Source organism: Elgaria multicarinata, chromosome 8 (genome assembly GCF_023053635.1).
Source record: "Elgaria multicarinata webbii isolate HBS135686 ecotype San Diego chromosome 8, rElgMul1.1.pri, whole genome shotgun sequence".
In the NCBI taxonomy this organism is placed as follows: Eukaryota; Metazoa; Chordata; class Lepidosauria; order Squamata; family Anguidae; genus Elgaria; species Elgaria multicarinata.
This window is the reverse complement of record NC_086178.1, coordinates 65,779,886-65,800,019: the sequence shown is the minus strand read 5'-3', so window position 1 is coordinate 65,800,019 and position 20,134 is coordinate 65,779,886. Positions and strand designations below refer to the sequence as shown.

The 20,134-nt window shown below is 41.5% G+C and overlaps 1 protein-coding gene across 3 annotated transcripts in view; it reads left to right on the top strand.

The window, feature by feature from the left end:
- The window catches only part of CCDC186 (coiled-coil domain containing 186), a 45,162-nt gene that overhangs the window by 11,495 nt on the left and 13,533 nt on the right, over nt 1-20,134 (top strand). For 2 of the 3 annotated variants that reach the window (XM_063132691.1, XM_063132692.1), the window contains 9 exons: nt 6,009-6,135; nt 8,717-8,845; nt 11,423-11,635; nt 14,029-14,148; nt 15,496-15,600; nt 16,612-16,710; nt 16,886-16,972; nt 18,112-18,254; nt 19,655-19,910. In XM_063132691.1, coding sequence (XP_062988761.1) covers nt 6,009-6,135; nt 8,717-8,845; nt 11,423-11,635; nt 14,029-14,148; nt 15,496-15,600; nt 16,612-16,710; nt 16,886-16,972; nt 18,112-18,254; nt 19,655-19,910 — 1,279 coding nt within the window. The remainder of the gene's footprint in view (nt 1-6,008; nt 6,136-8,716; nt 8,846-11,422; nt 11,636-14,028; nt 14,149-15,495; nt 15,601-16,611; nt 16,711-16,885; nt 16,973-18,111; nt 18,255-19,654; nt 19,911-20,134) is intronic. The other variant, XM_063132693.1, reaches the window with a different exon arrangement.

The following is a 20,134-nucleotide window of genomic DNA, read 5'->3' as shown; positions in this document are numbered from 1 at the left end:
TCAAAAACACATCAAGGAGGGAGCCAGTCTAGCTTTCCTGGGAAGAGAGTTCAAGAGCAGTGGAGCAGCCACTAAGAAGGCCCTCTCCCAGGTTTCCACCAGGCGTGCCTGTGATGGTGGTAGGACTGAGAGAAGGGCTTCCCCTGAAGATCTTAAAGCACGGGCAGGCTCATAAGGGAGAAAACAATCTTTCAGATGACCTGAACCTGAGCCGTATAGGGCTTTCTAGGTCCTAACCAGCACTTTGAATTGTGCTTGGAAATAGACTGGAAGTCAGTGGAGCTGTTTTAACAGGGTAGTTGTATGCTCCCTGTAACCAGCCCCTGTCAACAATCTAGCTGCAGCTCTTTGACCCAGCTGAAGATTCTGAACAGTCTTCAAAGGCAGCCCCACATGGAGCTGCTTGTTACTCTGCATGTATTAGTCCAACAACCCCTTTCCACTGCAATGCTTCCTAGTAGGGGGCATTTTGTGGTGGGTCGTGTGTGGAAAGAGAATACATAGCCCTTCCCCTGCCAACCATTTCCTTCTCCCCACTATGAAATCCAGACCCATGCTTGTAATGTAACTTTCAATCTGGAATACTGGTGGGGCGGGGGGGGGGGGAAATCTTTCAGGCTGCTCCCTTTTTCTCTCCCTCCCCATCCCCAGACTATGCAAAGTATTCCCTTCTCAGAGCGCTTTTCACCAGGGAAGGGACCATTGTGCTATCTTATTGCATGCAGCAAGTGGATTCGTCTCAAATATTCAGTGTAATTTCTTTTCTTTTGTATTGAAGAAAGTTTATTTATTTATTACATTTTTAATCTGCCCTACAGCCAGTGTTCTCTGGGTGGATTACAAACAGGTTAAAATGACATGCAAATAGTTAAAAAATATAAAATGCAATGCAAATGCCAATGTTGGATGCTACCCCATGTATTTATGTTAGAAGAAGGCGACAGTTAAACCTAATAGTTCATTAGTTACTCATAATACTCAATATGTTGTTGGACTGCAACTCCCATTAGCCCTAGGCAGCATAGCCAGTGATGAAGGTTTATGGGAATTGCAGTCTAACAACAACTGGAGAGCCACCTATACCCCTTCTCTGCTGTAGAGCCCATAATCTGGGACACCCACCAAGAGCCTTTGAAAAGCTATGCAGGACCCTGCTTCCTTTTGATACTCTTCTGGGCTAATGGCTTTATATCATACAGGAGAGGAGAGAGAAAGAGAGAGAACAATTAACTGAATGTGTTGCTAGCTAACAGGATGATCAAATAATGTGAAATAACCAAAAACACACATAAAAGCCAGTGACCTGGTTCATCCATTAGAGTGGTGATTCCTGGGTTGATTAAACACAGGAATTGCATGAATGAGCAGGGCATGCAAGGTGCACATTAATTGTTTCTGCATTTAATTAACAACCCAAGAATTCCCCATTCCTGGGTTGTTTTGAGATGTGTGAACCTGAAAGCAAACCAGGCACAATTGTGTTACCTCTGAGTTGCTAGCCCATAAACAATCCCGAATTCCAAGTTTGTATGTCACAAAACAACCCAAGAATGGCTTGTTCTAGGGTTGTTAGTTGAAAGCAGGAACAACAAAGTGTGGAGGAGGCAGCATGTTCGGCGCTTCACTCATCCCCAGTAACCAGGAATTGCCTGCATGATGTGCAAACCAGGTCACTAGAATCTTCTGATAGCGAGCAATTGGTGCTATGAGCACTTAAAGGTAGACAGATATTCATTTCCTAGAATCATGGATTTGGAAGGAACCTTGGAGATCATCTAGTCTGGCCAACCCTCTTCCTAAAATCAGCTTGTTTCTAGATGTAACCATCATTACACTTTTCCTAATTTATAAATGTTTGTGAAAAATCTGTGTGGGGCAGGGAGCAGCCTCACCTCCTTCATATCAAAGGTTTCAATGCAGAAAGAACAGCCCTGAGCTCCTTGATCTTATTATTATTATTATTATTATTATTATTATTATTATTATTATTATTATTGCATTTTATACCGGCCAATACCTGAAGCTCCCTGGGCAGTTTTGTTTTGTTTTTAAGTGCTTCTTCTGATAGGGTGTCATGCCCTGGAGTGACCTAGACTCCTCCAGCTTGTGGCTTGCTTATCAGCCAAGGCCTTCCCAGGGGGTTCTGTGCGATTGCAAAGAGAATGCCCAGCCACAGCAGATTGCGTAGATAGGATGGTGTGTGAAGAATTTCTAGACAGCCGTCTGTTTACGTTCTTAAGGTATTGATTTAACACAATAAAGATATTGCTGGTTCCCGCAGTTAGAGGAAATGTTCTCTGCTGTAAGTCAAACTTCAAAACAACAACAGCTAAACTGTGATTCGGTAACCTCTAGATCTAACAGAAAACATTTTTGTTGGCCTGAGTTAGTCTCAGTTTTTCTAGGTCACTTTTATTTCAGTCCACTTTGAACATTCATATTCAAAAAGAGGATATCCATTATCTGGGAAACAAACCAGTTCCTACTTTCAGGGGGTGGTGCAGGAATATCAGTAGTTTTCATTGAAAAACAAACAAATATGGTTAAGAAGGAACAGTCCACCCGGAACTCTGTTATTCCACTCCCCTCTTATGTATAATTTCTTCCCTCCAACTCCATTGTTGTGGCTCCTCTGCTTATTGTATTAAGTGCATTAACTTGGGCTGCTTCTGCCCATCATTTGAAGATGACAGGCTAATTGTATTAATGTTGGTATGCACACAACGATAAATGATGATGAAAGGCAATAGCCATGGTCTGCTCCTAAACCATAGTTAAGGGACCCCTACCATTCGATCCCCACTGGCCCAGTGGGGAAACTTTACTAGCAACCATTCTGACTGGAGGCTCTGGCGAGTAAGTTCTCATCAGCGCAAACATAAGTACTCATACCAGCCTTCTCCAATGTTCCCCCCTCAGGTGTTTTGGGCTACAATTCCCAGAATTCCTGACCATTAGCCATGATAGTTGAGTCTGCTGGGAGTTGAGGTCTCAAACATATGGAGGGCACTGGGTTGGCAGAGGCTGATTTACATAATCTTTGGGTACGAACTAGCTACAACTCAAAACTTCTGTCTTGCAATAGATGGGAGTTTGCAATAATTCAAAACTACTGTACATGGATGAGCTTTTTGTATTTTGCTTGTCCTTGCCGAGTCAGTACAGATTTTCTTGTGCCAGTTCAGTATTGGTTTTATGCCGTGCTACAAGCACACCAGCATGTCTTTTCTCCCCATGCAGCCTTCGACCTTCTGACTACTTCTTTAATTCAGTCATGTCGGCCTTCCTCCACAATGGTACCAAAAACTGGCCAGCATTGTTAGAAGTCCTGTCAGGGAAACTGATGTTGGCCATTCATAAACTTTTTTTCACACTGAGCAGAGCTGAAGAGATTTTGGGCAACTTCTGGTCAGAGCGTTATTTAAACTGCTTGAGCTGTTAACCTTTTTAAAGTTTTCGTTTGGCCGTAGCATTGAAAGGCACAGCGCCAGCAAATTAAACACACACTTATTCTTTCTCTTTACAGTTTATTAACTAGACAACAGTGAAATGCTTTGTATGCTTTAAATGTATAATTTGCCCTGAAATGCCACTCACATTTTTTTCATTCAAACTTTCAAACCAGAGTATCACAGAAGTCTTTGTGAGGTGTTGGTTAAACAAATGAGATGCTTGTAGTTCATGGGGTTTTCTCTTTGGGCTAAGATTACCGTGTGTGTAATTGTCCAATTGGCATTCCAAAATCACTAGTTTGCCGATGGCAAACGGCTGCCTAGTGCTCAGTAGCACTAAAAGGGCAAAATTTAGCTTGCTGCCAAACTAAATGTAGCTGTTTCAGCACACCCTAGCTATTACGAAGCACCATTTTGCAGCTATTTTTTGGTTTAAATTCGGGGGCAGCAGAGGTTACAGGTGAGCTTCAGGTTGCCCACCCCTGGCTTGGAGGGAAGGCTCCCAGTCTGAAACCAGCAGCAAGAGGTCAGGCTGTGGCAAGCAGCAGTAAAAACATTTGCCTATATTGTAACATCTAATGACTCATCATCAACAGTCAACCTGAGACAGGTAGAAAAAGCGGTAGCGGTTCATCTTTGAGTTGCTTCTCTCTCCTTCTCTCAGTCATCTCTTACTTCTGTAAGCCCCTTTGAGTGCCTTCCCCCCCAGTCTGCATTGCAATTTCCCTAGAATTAGTTCATTTTCTAAATGTCATAAGACTTTGAATTCTATCAAGGCTGTGTGGTGTTGCTTGAGTGACAAAACCTCTGCATGGACACGGTTGCGAATGTTATTATCACTGGTGTTGCATGGTGGGTTTGCATTCTGATCCGAAATCTTGCGTTAGTGTGGTGGAATAGGCTAGCTTTATTAATCGGGTAACAGCCACTCTTGGCAGATGTAATGCATATAAGAAGTGGTTTCTGCAGCTAGAAATTGAATATAGGCAGAGCGTGGTGGGATGGGACTGAGACAGTACTGGGAGCAACTTACTAATGTTTCTTTAGCCATCACAAAGCTAGCAAAAACTCCATAACCTTCTATCCCTGATTTGTGGTATTAACTGTTAATAATGAGATTGTAACCCGGGCAAGATCTACACTACTGCTTTAAAATTTTTATAAAGGTATTGACAACTGTTGGGGCTCAGGACACACTCCATATACTGTTTTCAAACTGCTTTCAAGGTGTTTTATCCTGCCTGATGTAGATCTGACCCAATAGTTAAGTAGGTTTATAGACATAGTGGCACAAGCGTTTGCGTACTGGAATCCTCTGCATATACTCTGTCACTAAAAGAAGTTGGTAAGACGATGCTTGTGCTTTTGAAACAAATGTGATTGAATCTGAACATTAGTTTTGATGGGGGTGGCGGGGGAGAAATTGACTAAAGGAGAATAGTATTTCTCTAAGAACATAAGAGCAGCCATGATGGATCAGACCAAGAATCATAGAATAGTAGAGTTGGAAGGGGCCTATAAGGCCATCGAGTCCAACCCCCTGCTTATTGCAGGAATCTACCTTAAAACATACCTGACAGATGGCTGTCCAGCTGCCTCTTGTCCATCTAGTCCAGCACTCTGTTTATACAGTGACCAACCAGCTGTCAACCAGGGGACTATGTTGAGAAAGATCTTGGAATTGTTGTAGATCACAAGCTGAATATGAGCCAACAGTGCGATATGGCTGCAAGAAAGGCAAATGCTATTTTGGGCTGCATTAATAGAAGTATAGCTTCCAAATCACGTGAGGTACTGGTTCCTCTCTATTCGGCCCTGGTTAGGCCTCATCTAGAGTATTGCGTCCAGTTCTGGGCTCCACAATTCAAGAAGGACGCAGACAAGCTGGAGCGTGTTCAGAAGAGGGCAACGAGGATGATCAGAGGTCTAGAAACAAAGCCCTATGAAGAGAGACTGAAAGAACTGGGCATGTTTAGCCTGGAGAAGAGAAGATTGAGGGGAGACATGATAGCACTCTTCAAATACTTAAAAGGTTGTCACACAGAGGAGGGTCAGGATCTCTTCTCGATTCTCCCAGAGTGCAGGACACGGAATAACGGGCTCAAGTTAAAGGAAGCCAGATTCCGGCTGGACATCAGGAAAAACTTCCTGACTGTTAGAGCAGTGCGACAGTGGAATCAGCTACCTAGGGAGGTTGTGGGCTCTCCCACACTAGAGGCATTCAAGAGGCAGCTGGACAACCATCTGTCAGGGATGCTTTAGGGTGGATTCCTGCATTGAGCAGGGGGTTGGACTCGATGGCCTTGTAGGCCCCTTCCAGCTCTGCTATTCTATGATTCTATGATTCTATGACTACAAGCAGGACATGATGCAACAGCACCCTCCCACCCATGTTCCCCAGCAATTCGTGCAATTGCCTCTAGGAAAGCCCACTTTGAGAATACTTTGGTTCTGGGGCAGTTTAGAGTTTGGCAAGGGAGTTGTCTTTGTAACTTTTACATCTTACACATTGAGCTTCGCCTTCTGAGTTACTGTATTAATTATTTTGATGGACAGATTGATTAAAGAAAACAAAAAGCACCAGGAACTAATTTTGGACATTTGTTCAGAAAAGGACAACTTAAGAGATGAGTTGAAGAAAAGAACAGAAACTGAAAAACAGCATCTCATCATTATTAAACAGGTATAGGAATGCCACGTCTACTAATGTCTTCTTTGTGATGTTTCACATAATGTTTGTTTTTACGCTCCTAAGGTGATCTTTGGTTCAGTGGATTGTTTTCCATGCCATTGTTGTAACAGTCAAAAAACCAAGGAAGTTTTTTCTATAGGAATTAATTTCCATAGCAATGAATGTTGGTTAGTTGGCAGACTGTTAATATTATCTTTGGCTTCTTCAGCTACAGAGCAAGCCTGCGGAGGTTGGCAGAGGCGGAGTCTGTGGTAGACAAATTGCCACTTTAAGCCAGGGTGGAGGGGGGAACAACAGTTTTTCCTCTCTGTTTCTGTGTCACTCACCTGTTTTTCTTTTCTTTTCACTCTCGCTGGATTCCGCGGGTAGGAAATTCACTGCATCAGCTGCAGGGCTGGCAAAGTTTCCCCCCATTTGCGGGGAAGGCCAGGGAAACAAGGGGCTTTGGGTCCTTGCAGACACAACGCCCCCCCCTTTATCTATTCTTTGGCATGCCCCCCTTTTTTATCCCTATTGCCCTCAGAGTACTGAAGGTGGCAAAGCAATGATGCCGGAGGTTTCCATTGCCACAATGAGGAAGTCTGTGGGCAGAGAAACCCATAGAGAGGGTGGCCCACAATATTCTATGGCTGTTGGGACACCCTTCCAGAGACCGTAGGGTTGTGCCCTTAATGGTTTTCATAGCCTTGAAATTAGTGATGTGGGTTTTCCGGAAAACTTTGAGTTGGAAAATTTTCCTGTTCAGATTAGTTTAATAGGGTAATCTGCATCAGAAAATGTTCAGTTCAGTCTAATTTAGCATGTTTGTTTTAATTAAATTTAGTAAAAAACAAAGCTAAAAAAGAGAGAAAGTAATCCATGTTATTATTATTTTTTGTCCCAATACGCCACAGGTATTAGACCTGAAATATTTGAGGGGTTAACGTAGGGGGAATTAAAGCATACTTAATGTCATTTAAATGTTATAACATGTGGAAAGTTTCATTGGCATACTTGTGAAAAATTAAAGACAATAGCATGTTGTTGTTGTTGTTTTTATACTGTTGTTCTTATGTTTTTGATGGTTTTAAATTTTGTATACTTTTTTTAATGTTTACTGTTTTTAATTTTTGTAAACCATCCAGAGAGCTTCGGCTATGGGGAGGTATATAAATGTAATAAATAAATAAATAAATAACTGGCATTCTTTAAATTTAAGTGGGGGGAAAATGAAGGTACTGAAAACTGACAACACTAATGTTTTTTTTATTTTATTGATTTATTTGTAACATTTATATGCCACTGAATATAATAAAATCTCTCAGCAGAGATTTTTAGCAACGTAAAGAATGGGGCACAATATCCTGATAAACAATCACCTACACTTTGGAACTACCAAACTTGCCTAATACTGTAATTGCAATGTATGAAATGGAATTTTTCCCATGGAAAAGTAAAATAGTTTTCCATGTTACAAAATTTTCCATCCTACGTAGCTGTCTGCAATGACATCTGGAAGAAACTCTAGTTTTAGTATGCTTCCCAGGAGGAAATACATTGCTACTTTTTAAAAGTGATACAGGGAAGTCCCTCAGGTAAATATTTTGGTTCCCTTTGTGACATAGCATCACATTATGCTGATATGTGGATATTTGAAGCTTCTTACATGAACTAGAACTGAAGTGCTGAACCTGTTGCCAAACCTTTGTTGAACTGCACTAAAACCTAGCTAGAAGAATGGACTGCTTTTGGTTTGCTGCTGCAGCAGAAACAAGACCATGTGGTTCTTTCACAGCTGCTTGTTGCTGTTCTAGCTTGAGCAAATCACAGGTGCTTGGGCTGCAGCCTTTTCTCCCAAAGTGTGTAAATACAATAACATGTAATGGCTCAGTTCAGACAACATGTTTCTTAACGGTGGTTTTAGAACTCCACGGTGGAGTTTCTATACCACTGTTGAAAAAAGTGTTGTCTGGCAGGAAAACTCCACACAATGGTGGATTGTTTTTGGAAAACACTACACATAGAATATCCACACTGTGCAGAAGAGAGTTCCTTCACAATTGTTGTGTTGCGTGTTGTGTGGCAGGCTCTGTGGAGTTTTCCATTGCATTGAGCTGACTTTTCCCACTGGCTACAGAGTTCCTTGGCAAGAGCAGCAAAAGGAGCAAGTGCCGCTCTAGGAGAGCCCACAGGATTGGTTTTTTGCAGCAATGGCTGATGTGATGATGATGATGATTTATTACATTTGTATACCGCCCCATAGCTGAGGCTCTCTGGGCGGTTTACATAGGGATAGCATCGGGAGGACAGGGGAAGAAGAGAGGGAGGAACTGTCAATCAAATCTTGTGATGGATTTTACTCAACTCCACGGTAGCCCACAGTCACACAACAGTAGAGTTAGAACATGTGTGGGGAGTTCCCACTAGGAACTCAACCTTTGAGTGTTTTCACACTGCATTGACTAACATGTTGTCTGAACTGATCCAATGTGCCAAACTCTATTCAAGTTGCAAATAAACACATCATTTTTTTGCCTCATGGACAAAATACCCACTGACACTGCTCTGTTATGGTTTGCTGTTCTCTTTACAGTTAGAGGCCAGAATAGAGGACCTCCAAAAAGAAGTTAAAGCTGCTAAAGATAAATTGCTTTCCCAAGATGCTGCTGCAAAGAATGCTATACAGCAACTACACAAAGAGATGGCTTTTCGTACAGACCAGGTACCTTCAGAAGGATTTTAACGCTTAAATTTCAGAGATGGTCACAAAGAACGTGTGGAAATGTGGAACAGCATATGGGTACTGTATACATAAAATACGGACAAGTTTTTAAATGAATGCTAAACATCTCTTGTCTTGGACAGGTGATTGTGGATGGATGCCAAGAATTCATGCAGAGAACCTCTGTAGTTAGCAGTTGAAATGTTAAACTAGGATAGGAGGACCCAGGTTCAAATTCCTGCTCTGCCACGAACATCACTGGGTGACTTTGGGCCAGTCCTACCCTCTTGGCTTAAGCAGCCTCCCTGCCCACCCCACCCCAAGCATGAGGTGATAAAAATTGTAGATCTAAAAGTTTTCCCAATTGTAGATCTAAAAGTTTTAATGATGCCATAGTTAGACACATTTATTAGCACACAAATCATGTACTTTTCAGCATCTCTGCTTCTATAGAGCAGTGGATTCTTTTGCATAGGGGAAGGAGAGAAAACTGCTGTCTTGTCATAACACAGCAAATGCCGCTTTTCTTTGATCACCCGTGACATGTCAGTAGCTCCACAAAGGTAGCCTTTGCATGTTGCTGCTGCCACGATTGCAGTAATTGATGTACCTGAATTAACTAGTACTTAAAATAAATTACTATCCAGGAAAAGTAAAACCATTAATTTAGCAGTGGGACTGTTAAGGAATGAAATTGGAATTAAAGCCTTTGTTGCAGTCAGTCAGTGTTCTATTGCCATTATCCAGACAGGTAAAATGTTCTTCAGGATTATCAATACAACATAGCTTTATTGGGAAAATGAACGGAAACTCCATTTGCTTTAGGTCAAGGGTGGACAACTTGTGGCTCTCTACATGTTTTGCCCTACAATTTCCATCATCCTTCACCATTGGCTATGCTGGCTAGGGCTGATGGGAGTTGTAGGCCAAATCAATTGGAAGGCTACAAGTTGCCTACCCCTGTATTATTAAGGAGGGCCTTTTCTGCTGTGGCACCCCGGTTGTGAAATGAGCTCCCTAGAGAGATTCGCCTGACACCTACATTGTACTTTTTCCATTGCCAGGTGAAGGTGTTTTTATTTCTCCAGTATTTTAGCAATTGGTTATCCTAGTCTTTTAATTCTGCTATTTTAAATGTGTGATTTTAAGTCTGCATTTCTGCTCAGTTTTATTCTGGTTGTACGTTTGTATTGTGGTTTTAAGATTTCATATGCTAGTTTTAATTTTTGTGAACTGCCCATAGAGCTTTGGCTATTGGGCAGTATAGAAATTAAATCAATAAGTGGGGCAAAGAGGCATAACCTGATGTATACTGGCTCTGGAACTCTTCTAAAATAGGACAGGATACAGATATGATAACTAAGGAAGTAATATTTTGGAACGCAATGGAAGAGTTTACACATAGCACTGTTTGGCATTATGAGGATCAGTTACTGTCAGCCTCAGGCTTGTTCTCTCCCTACTATCCTCTTCTCCTTTGCAGTCCCAAAGAGAAGAAGTTTCATTTTCCATTTTAGATTAACTACAGCTTAGCTCAGGGGAAGGCAACCCAGTGCCTCCAGATGTTTTGGGCTACATCTTCCATAATCCCTGACCACTGTTCATGCTGGCTGACACTAACGGGAGCTGTAGTTCAAAACATCAGGGAAACCATGTGTGATGTCTGAAGGAAAGGAAAGGAACCTCTCGTGCAAGCACTTAAGTCATTACTGATTCCTAGAGGGACGCCTGCTTTCGCTGATGTTTTCTTGGCAGACTTTGTAGCGGGTTGGTTTGCCATTGCCTTCCCCAGTCGCAGTTACCTTTCCCCCAGGCTAGCTCGGAACTCATTTTACCGACTTCCGAAGGATGGAAGCCTGAGTCGACCTGAGCCAGCTGCCTGAGAAACAGCTTCCGCTGGGATTGAACTCAGGGGAGAGTTTCGGCTTCAGTAACTGCTGCTTACCACTCTGCACCACACGAGGCTCTTGTGATGTCTGAACCCTAAACTGTAGTTGACATTAACATGCTAGCTTCTCACGACTTGTGATTTCAAGTTGGCTTGTCTCAATATACCAGATTTAAGATTATCTCAGTTTGTCAGGGTTGAACGGCCCAACAGGCTACAGTTAGGCCCTTTCTGCAATTAAGGGTTATCCCAGGAAAATGGAAAGGTTGTCCCTGCCTGCTCCCGGGATCCCCTGTGTGGCATTTGGATGCACAGGAACGATCCCGGGACAATCCCAGGATATAGGGCTGGTGCAGACATGCCCTTAATCAAAAATGGAAGCGAACACTCGTGAACACCTTGCAGCTGTGCTAGAGAGGGAGGAGCATGTAGACCTGAGACTTGCTGTGTCTTATTCTTGCAGCACTAAATGGTGGTTTAGGGTTATGTGTTATCTGTTCCAGCTTTGCTCAGGGCCAGGTTATTAGAAGTGGAAGCCCTAGAATGAGTTTTATTTTCCTATTCTCTCAGTAGGAAGTAACACGTTCTGTATAGACATGAATGCAGTTACAATGATGTATTCTTATTATGGGGGAGTAGCACATATACTCTTGTTACTGCAATTAAACTTTAGCTTCTGATTTTCTAAGGCAAATAAGAAATGTGAAGAAGCGCGCCAAGAAAAGGAAGCCATGGTAATGAAGTACGTTAGAGGAGAAAAGGAGTCCTTAGACCTCCGGAAGGAAAAAGAAGTACTTGAAAGAAAATTGAGGGATGCAAATAAAGAAATCGAAAAGCATACTAACAAAATAAAGCAGCTTTCTCAGGAAAAGGCGCGGCTGCAACAGCTCTTTGAAACCAAGGTACACCACTTGTATTGAGTCTCTTTCTGTAGTTTTGTATTGCTGCCACTTCCCTTGAATACCAGAAATGCTCAATTAACTTGGTTTCCTGTTCATCTGAATGTGAAGTGGAATAGAACGTGTGAGGGTGAGGACGTGAAGCCGAGAGTTCTTGTAGTGAGGGGGCGCAATACAATGGACAAAAATGAGGAGACAGACCATAATTCCAAATGTAGATCTTGTGTACTACCTGACCAAATAATACCTGGGCTGTTTCTGGTTTTGATGTTTGGAAGAGGCATGGAGGATTGACTTGCCCATGGAACTTCGAGCTGCCTAAGACAGTCTTCTCCAAACTGGTGCCTTCCAGATGTTTTGGACTACAACGCCTCTCAGCCCCACCCAGCATACTGTATGCTCAAGGAAGATGGGAGTTGTACTCAAAAACATCTGGAGGGTTTTACTCTGTACAGCACCATGTACATTGATGGTGCTATATAAATAAATAATAATAATAATAATAATAATAATAATAGGAGGATAAGGTTATTTAAGAACATAAGAAGAGCCCTGCTGGATCACACCAAGGGTCCATCTAGTCCAGCACTCTGTTCACACAGTAGCCAACCTGCTGTCGACCAGGGCAACAGGACATGGTGCAACAGCACTCTCTCACCCATGTTCCCCAACAACTGATCTACATAGCCTTACCACCTCTGATACTGGAGGTAGCACATAGCCATCAGGACTAGTAGCCATTGATAGCTTTGTCAGATGTAAAGTTTAAGGTTGTACTTTGGGGTCTCTAATATAATTTACAGTTAGAAGTTTTAGTAGTTTAGGGTGCAATCCTGTGCATGTTTAGATAGAAACAACCCCAGCATAAGGAGTTGTAGGAGTTTTTTCTGTCTATAAACATGCATAGGATTCAACCCTTATTCAAATAATTAAAGCAATAACTGACTTGCATATACTGGTTTTTGAGCTTGTGCAAAACAGACCCCCAGAGAAATGCTGTTCTTGAGTGTGTAATTGTAGAATAAAGAATCTTATTCAAAGGAAACTTAGGCCAGACGTCAGACACCAATGAACCATCACTTATAGAATTATTTATTTCACATTTCTCAGTACTATGAGGGGTTTGCTGCCCCCATGTGGTGATATGTGTATATTCCTTGACATCGGATTACATATAAACCACATGTTCATACAGGAGGTATAAAGTGTTTCTTTCTTGAATTGCTTTGTAACAAGAATGTAAAACCTACCAGATGCTCATTTGCATTCCAAATGCCTTGTGCCCTCCTTCTCCTCTTCTGAATTTATATATATATATATATATATATATATATATATATATGGGCTTTGTTAATATTAGAATGCAGAACAAAGCTACAGTGGGAAGGGGCTAGAGCACCTGCTATGCATGCAGAAGTTTCTATGTTTGATCCCTGGCATCTCCAGGTATCTCTAGGAAAGGATCCTTCCTGAACCACAGGGAACTACTGCCAGTCAGCGTCGGCAATACTGGGCTAGATGGACCAGTGGCCTGACACAATATAAGGTACTAGGGCTGTGCAGAGCAGCTCTGCTCCACTTCGAAATTAGAAGCAGAGCTCGGTTGTGGGGCTGCTCTGCTCTGATTTTGGAAGCAGCTCTGTCTCTCTGCTCCATCAGAGCTCTGATCTGCTCCATTGTAATCAATGGGAATTAACAAAAATGCTTACGGCTCTGACATTTTTAAAGATAAAGAGATGAAACTTGGCACCATGATAGCTCTTAAGTAGCCGGGCAGAGGGCAGGGTTGCTATCCATGGCTACTTATCCTGATGACTCTATGCTACCTCCAGTATCAGAGGCAGCAAGCCTATGTACACCAGTTTCTGGGGGAAATGGGTGGGAGGGTGTTGTTGCACTGTGTCTTGCTTGTGGATTCCTTGTTGACAGCCGGTTGGCCACTGTATGAATAGAGTGCTGGACTAGATGGACCCTTGGTCTGATCCAGCATGGCTCTTATGTAAGTCATCAGAGATGCCTCGGGTAGCAGAACCACTTCAAATAGCTCTAAGAATTCAGTCCGGATGCCATTTTGAATATTTTCCCTAACATATGCATCACTAGGCGTTGTATTAGCATTGCATTGTCAATGATCCCATGGGATTGCAAGAAAGAGGTTCAAAGGCTTTCCAGAGATAAGACTGTTTTATCCCAGCTGTCATAAAATAGTACGGATACCGGGAGGCAGAGTTCTAGAAAGCCAAGACGATAATTCCACCCTCCCCTCAAATGTTTGATATTCCACTTCAGTTAATGCTGTGTGCCTGTGCTTAATTGCAACTGCTTGAGCTGATTTTTTTTTTATTTAGTGTAAAAGACTTAACTTCTAATATCATTAAAAATTTGACCTTTTAAAGGAAGGTGAAGCTACCAGAATGTCAAGAGAAATAGAAAAATTAAAAGAAGAAATCAACTCTCATGTAATCAAAGTGAAATGGGCTCAAAACAAGTTGAAAGCTGAAATGGATTTACATAAGGTCAGTATGTTAATACTATAGGAGTTCAGTGTAACTCCAAGGGACTCTTCTTCTTTTTTTTAAGCATATGGTGTTAAATTCAGTTGGCTGCTTCTTAAATCAGGCTTTTAAAAAAAAGATTTCAGAGCGATCTGTGATATAGGCCTAGTCGATTTAACACAAGAGGAATATAGGTGTGATGAAAGTGTTCTCAGTAAGAAGCCTTTCATACCTTTTGAATGGCTCTGTTCAGTGTCTGTTGCATGGAAGTTGGATATAGGTGAAAAGGATGAGAGTTGGCGTAAAATGAAAACCTGCAGTACTTAGCAGTGCAGTGCTATGGTGTTTTTGTGAGAATTTTCCTCCTTGATCAGAGTTGTTATTGGTGAACGATTATGCCAACCTTTGAGTTGTACTAAGAGCTTCACTTGGTGGAATGCGCAAGTAGTTTTTCATTGTGTGCAGTGAGGTACCTTTACAATGCAATCTTATGCATATATACTTAGAAGCAAGTTCCATTGAGAACACTGGGTTTGTATAGAATTGCACTCTTAGGGTTGTATCCAGTGTTAGTCTAACTTATGTCCTATAAGTGGGTTTACTCTAAGTAGAACTAACATCAGATACAGCCTTTAGTTAATTCACAATGAAAGTAACACTATTGCCAAGAATTTAACACACTGAACAATTACACACTAAGTATACTTGAATAATTGTCTGTTTTGCCAGTAATCTTCTGCTGTTTAATAAAGATAATGTGCAATGATACTCTGTGGGTTCGCACATAATGAGTAGCCACCATGGGGGAATTTTTCCAGGGGCCTTCTCATTGCAGCAACCACCACCATTTTGAATATTCCACCTGTGGTGGGGGAGCGCCATAGCTTCTTGTTACATGTGAACCTGGCGACGGTAGGTTGTTGGGATGGTTGACAAAGCCACCTACAAATCTAAAACAGCCCATGGATTCAGGGTGGCTTCAACTACCTCAAAAGCCACTAACAAGGCACAGTGGGTTGTGGTGATCGTATGAACCAGGTCACAATCTTACCTATTGAGAAGGAGTAGAAATGCTCGTATATGCCTTCAGAGGAATGAGGGACTACAGCCCCTATCCTGTTTACTCTGAAGTAGGTCCCTCTGAGTTCACTGGCATTTACTCCCAAGTAAGTGTGCATAATATTGCAACCTAAGTCTATAGACTTCTTAGTTCTCAAAGAATGGAGTCTTTTCTATTTAATTTTTAATTTCATTCTCTACTGCAAGTATTAGATAAACATTCTGTAACTTCTGTGCTGTGTTTAACATACTGTTGTTGTTATTTACATAAAGAAGAGTTAACTCGCTAAATGGCTATTTATTTTCCAGGATACCAAAGATCGGCTTAAAGAGGCAGCAACAAAGTTGACTCAAGCAAAAGAGGAAGCTGACCAGATACGAAAAAACTGTCAAGAAATAATAAAAACATATCAAGTAGGTATAATATTGCATGGGACAACTTTAATATTGTTGAACTTTCATATAGGTTTTATTTCCATGCATGCTCCACACTCACCTGCCAGATATATATCTGAAATGACACCATTCTTTTCCCAAACTTATCTGGTTGGGATGTTGTTGTTTTTAAAGCAAGCCATTGTTCTTGGATGTGCAAATCATGGTTTGTTCTTACTATTTCATCTGACTCGATCCATGTCTTCTGCGCCCATCACCAGCAGAAATACTGAATATGCATTGCACTTGTTCTGTGAAAACTATGCAGCTCTCAGGGTGATAAGATCTATGATACAATACACAAATGTGGTATCATTGCCTTTGTATGATGGTGCTAGGGACCAAGATTGTAAACTAATCTGTACCTAGGCCCTTTTTTCAAAACTCTTAGACCCTGTTCACACAACATGCTAAGCCACAGTGGTTAAGCATTTTGAGCTAAACTTTATGGCTGAGCGTGTCGTGTGAACCATTCCTAACCATGGTGGCTACATAACCATAGTTTAAACATAGCCACTGACAATTTCTGCAAAAGAGCTAGTGGCGTAACCATGACTTAGCATGTTGTCTGAGCAGGCCCATTATCTCTCTGACATGTGCTATCTTTCATTCAGCCTTTCTCGGAGTCAAATTGCCCATTTGCAGATAAGCAGGTTTCAGTCCCAGTCTAATGGAGAGCATTGTGTCAGTAACCCTTCTGTATGACAGAATGGGCCTGTTCAGACAACATACTAAGCCATAGTTAGGCAACTAAACCTTTTACAGCAAATGGTTAGTGAGTGTGTTTAAACCATGGTTATGTAGGCACCATGGCTAGTAATGGTTCTCACGACACACGAAGTCATGGTTCCCATGGCACGCTAAGCTTTTTTGATGTATAAAATATGTTATATATAAAATGATACTGACCATGTAGGGGTTTTACAGAAGCTCAGTATATAATTTGCTAATTCCCCTCCCACCCTTATTTTTTAACTACAATGATATTAGGAGTCTGAAGAAATTAAATCCAATGAATTGGACGTAAAACTCCGACTTACAAAAGGAGAACTGGAAAAACACTTGCAGGAGAGATCAGATCATCTGGAGGTAAAACATGTTTGCTTTAGTTGTCGCATTTCAAAAAGCATTAAATATTATTACAATGCTCCTTCTGAGAAAAAAAAAAGAGTATGACCCAAATTATAACTGCTCTCTGGATTGATGGTGATAGGATCCCATTTTCCTCCAAATTGTATTTGAGTTATGCTGTTCTCTTTCAAAGGTACATCATGCCAAAATAAAAGAACTTGAAGATGTGAAGCGAACATTTAAGGAAGGCATGGATGAGCTGCGAACCCTAAGGACAAAGGTAAGGAACAAAAATCCCCTGGAGCTGCAAGAATGGGAGTGAACATAAGGTCATCTAATTTTATACTTTCCCCGGTAGTTTGGTCACATAGATTATGCAAATTTAACTTGCAGCTCTCTGATTGTTTGGTCTTTGAAAACTCATTAGCTAAGTCTGTTTCTTCAGAGTTAGGGTCCAGAAGCATTTATGAAAGTATAGTTATGTAACGGCATTGTGGTAACTATAAACATGAATCCCAGGACTGTGACAAGCCGTAATTCTGCATAACCACTTCATCTCAGGGTCTTGTTTCCTGTATTATGTTACTTATTTTAGGGGTTGTAAATTTGGTCTTTCAAGTGCTCTTCTAACACAAGAAGTATTGAAGTTGGCAGAGTGTTCAGAGGGTTTGGGCCAGACTTACTCTCTCAAATAACTGTTGCAGCTGACTTTTTCTCTGATGTTACCGTCCTTTTCCTGACCTTCAAAGTTTTTCCTACTGGAGTTGACTCGCAGCTGTGGAAGATTTAATTTCCCCAAGCAAATGAAAGAGTTCCTGTAAGGATACCAGTGCTGTGTTGGGTTCTTTTGACTACAAATCGAAGGTTAAATGCAGGGATGTATTGTGAGCTCGAGTGCTGCCACAAAATTTAATTTGTATGGAAGATAGGGAGTTTCAGATATAACTCAGTCATTTGGGGTCCCGTTTTATATATTCCATTATGGTCTCTAGTGAACCCTGTTTTCTAACTTATGTCCTGACAAAATGTATAAAATCTTATTTTCGGTTCCTTCAAACTCCAGTGCTGATAGCAGTGGGAAAAACCTGACTGTTACTAAATCCCGAAGTTCCTGAGAGACCCACCAACTGATGAGAAGTTTAAATTTTTCATTTGCATTTCATTAGTGACATTTGATTTCTCAGCAAGAGGACACTCTGACAGATTTTTGTGTTCTCTCTCTCTCTCTCTTTCTGTAAATATAAGGGTTAAAAAAATCCAAACACCCTTACTACTTTTGCAAAGTGAAAATGGATTGATTTTTCAAGCTCTGATAAGTAGCAGTGTATAGTCTCTAGCTCTCAGTTCTAATGCTACGTAACCTACCTGGAAAAAAATTATGAATGTACCATTTACTGTAACAAGTTCTGTTGTTGTTAGGTCAAATGCCTAGAGGATGAACGACTGAGAACCGAAGATGAATTATCAAAATACAGAGAAATTATTAATCGACAGAAGGCTGAGATTCAGAATCTGCTGGACAGAGTGAAAATTGTAGATCAGCTGAAGGAGCAGCATCAGAGGTCGGTAGTTATATTTTTATATTTGTATTTTATAGAGCACATTTAGTTTGGGATCTAGAGAATTTAACTTGAAAACTATTGGGGGGTGTTTAATGGCACCTGTGCACAATTCAAATGATGCTGTGTGTTATAGACTGAATGAGTTCTGTTCGTCACGTTTCCCCTTAAGATTTGATATAATAATGACTGTGCAGTTGCTTTAAGGCTCCATTTAATTTCAGTGGTTTTACTTCTAGAATATAGCCTTGTAAATTAGAGAACAATCTAATTTATGGATCACCAGAATGAAAACATCTGAGCAGAATCACGTTTTCATATGGGTGCAGGCAAAAGTATATTCTCTACTTCCTTGGTGTTTAATGGGCTGCATTCTGAATACAGGCGAGCATCATAAAAACTTTGAACCACCCACAGCCCATGGCTCTTGTGAACAATAATTATCTCGGAAGTAGCAATGTTTCAGTAATCATCAATCTCCTTTAGGATTTGCAGGACTCCACATTTGCATCTCCTTAAATACCACTTGGTTCCAATTAACACCGCAACATTGACTTTTTTAGGCAATGTGCAATTGCAGTGCCCGCAATTTGCAACTTACAAGTAACTTCTTAATGATCAAAGTGAATCCTGTAATGAAACACATCTTCATTTTGAAGTTTGAGACTTAAATGTATGCCATCAAGACTGTGAACCACAATATTGGTTTTTTTTCTAGCTTTTATTTCACCTTTGCAATAGTGATTTGCTCAAGTGAGCAATCAATTTCCCACAATATGTGTCTCATATAGCAGAACAGGCCTACACAGCCCCAAGGCCAACAGAGCTCATCAGCTATGTATAGCAAGCCTTCCCTGAGTTTGATCAACCTCCTGCTTTTGCTACCTACTCTTTGACTGCAAAGTATGGGTGGGTGAGGGCAGGCATGGGAGAGTGGTGATGGACGGGGCTCCCGAGCAGCTGGCAACCTTCTGTTGTGGCTGGTGAACTGGCAGCTCGCATAGGGATGCCCATTGCCGGGAAATCCAGTTCTTTTACTTGAAGGTGTTCCATTGTGTGTACAGCTTGATTTGCATTTGCGAGCCGAGCTGCGGGCTTTTCCTTAAACACAAATTTGGCTGCAAATTGCGGAACCTGCAGGAAAAATGCGCAAAATTCCCAGAAAACCCATAAGCTGGTCTGATTCGCTGCAGACCAAGTTGGGCACCACAGGGGGATACCAGAACAAAGACCGGGGGAGGGAACGAAGCTGGAAAAACCCATTGAACTTCACCCCTCCCAAAACAGATTTCTCTGACATCCCTAAGCTCACCTGTCATGCTATTGATAAACCAGGAAATGGATATTTGGTTGCTTGGATTTAAACTCCTCGCTCCTTAAATATCCACATTTTGATTTCACAGAGACGAACAAGAGATGAACTCTCTAAAGGAAGAAGTGGACAGTCTCAACACGCTGCTTACTGACTTCCAGAAGGACATCGATGGTAGCCGGAAAAGAGAATCCGAGCTATTGGTCTTCACTGAAAAACTGACCACTAAGAATGCCCAGCTACAGTCGGAAACCAATGCCTTACAGGTGCAGCTGGATAAGCTCACCTACAGTGAGAGAGAGTCGCAGGATCAGTTGGAACTCACCAGGCAAGCAAGAGATGAGCTGGTAAATTGAAATGTTAATTAAACGGCCAATGTTTATGTAATATTTTTAATTACTATTTTTAATTAAATTCTTGACCCTGGAGTAATTCTAGACCCAGGGCTTATTGCTTCTGACGCTGTCTAAATGGCATAGTTAAGACCAAACCACAGTGACAAGAATTCCTGCCTGCATGAGGAAAAGCTTGAAAATGTCATTGGACTCTATCTTTGTGTGGAGCGGTGGTC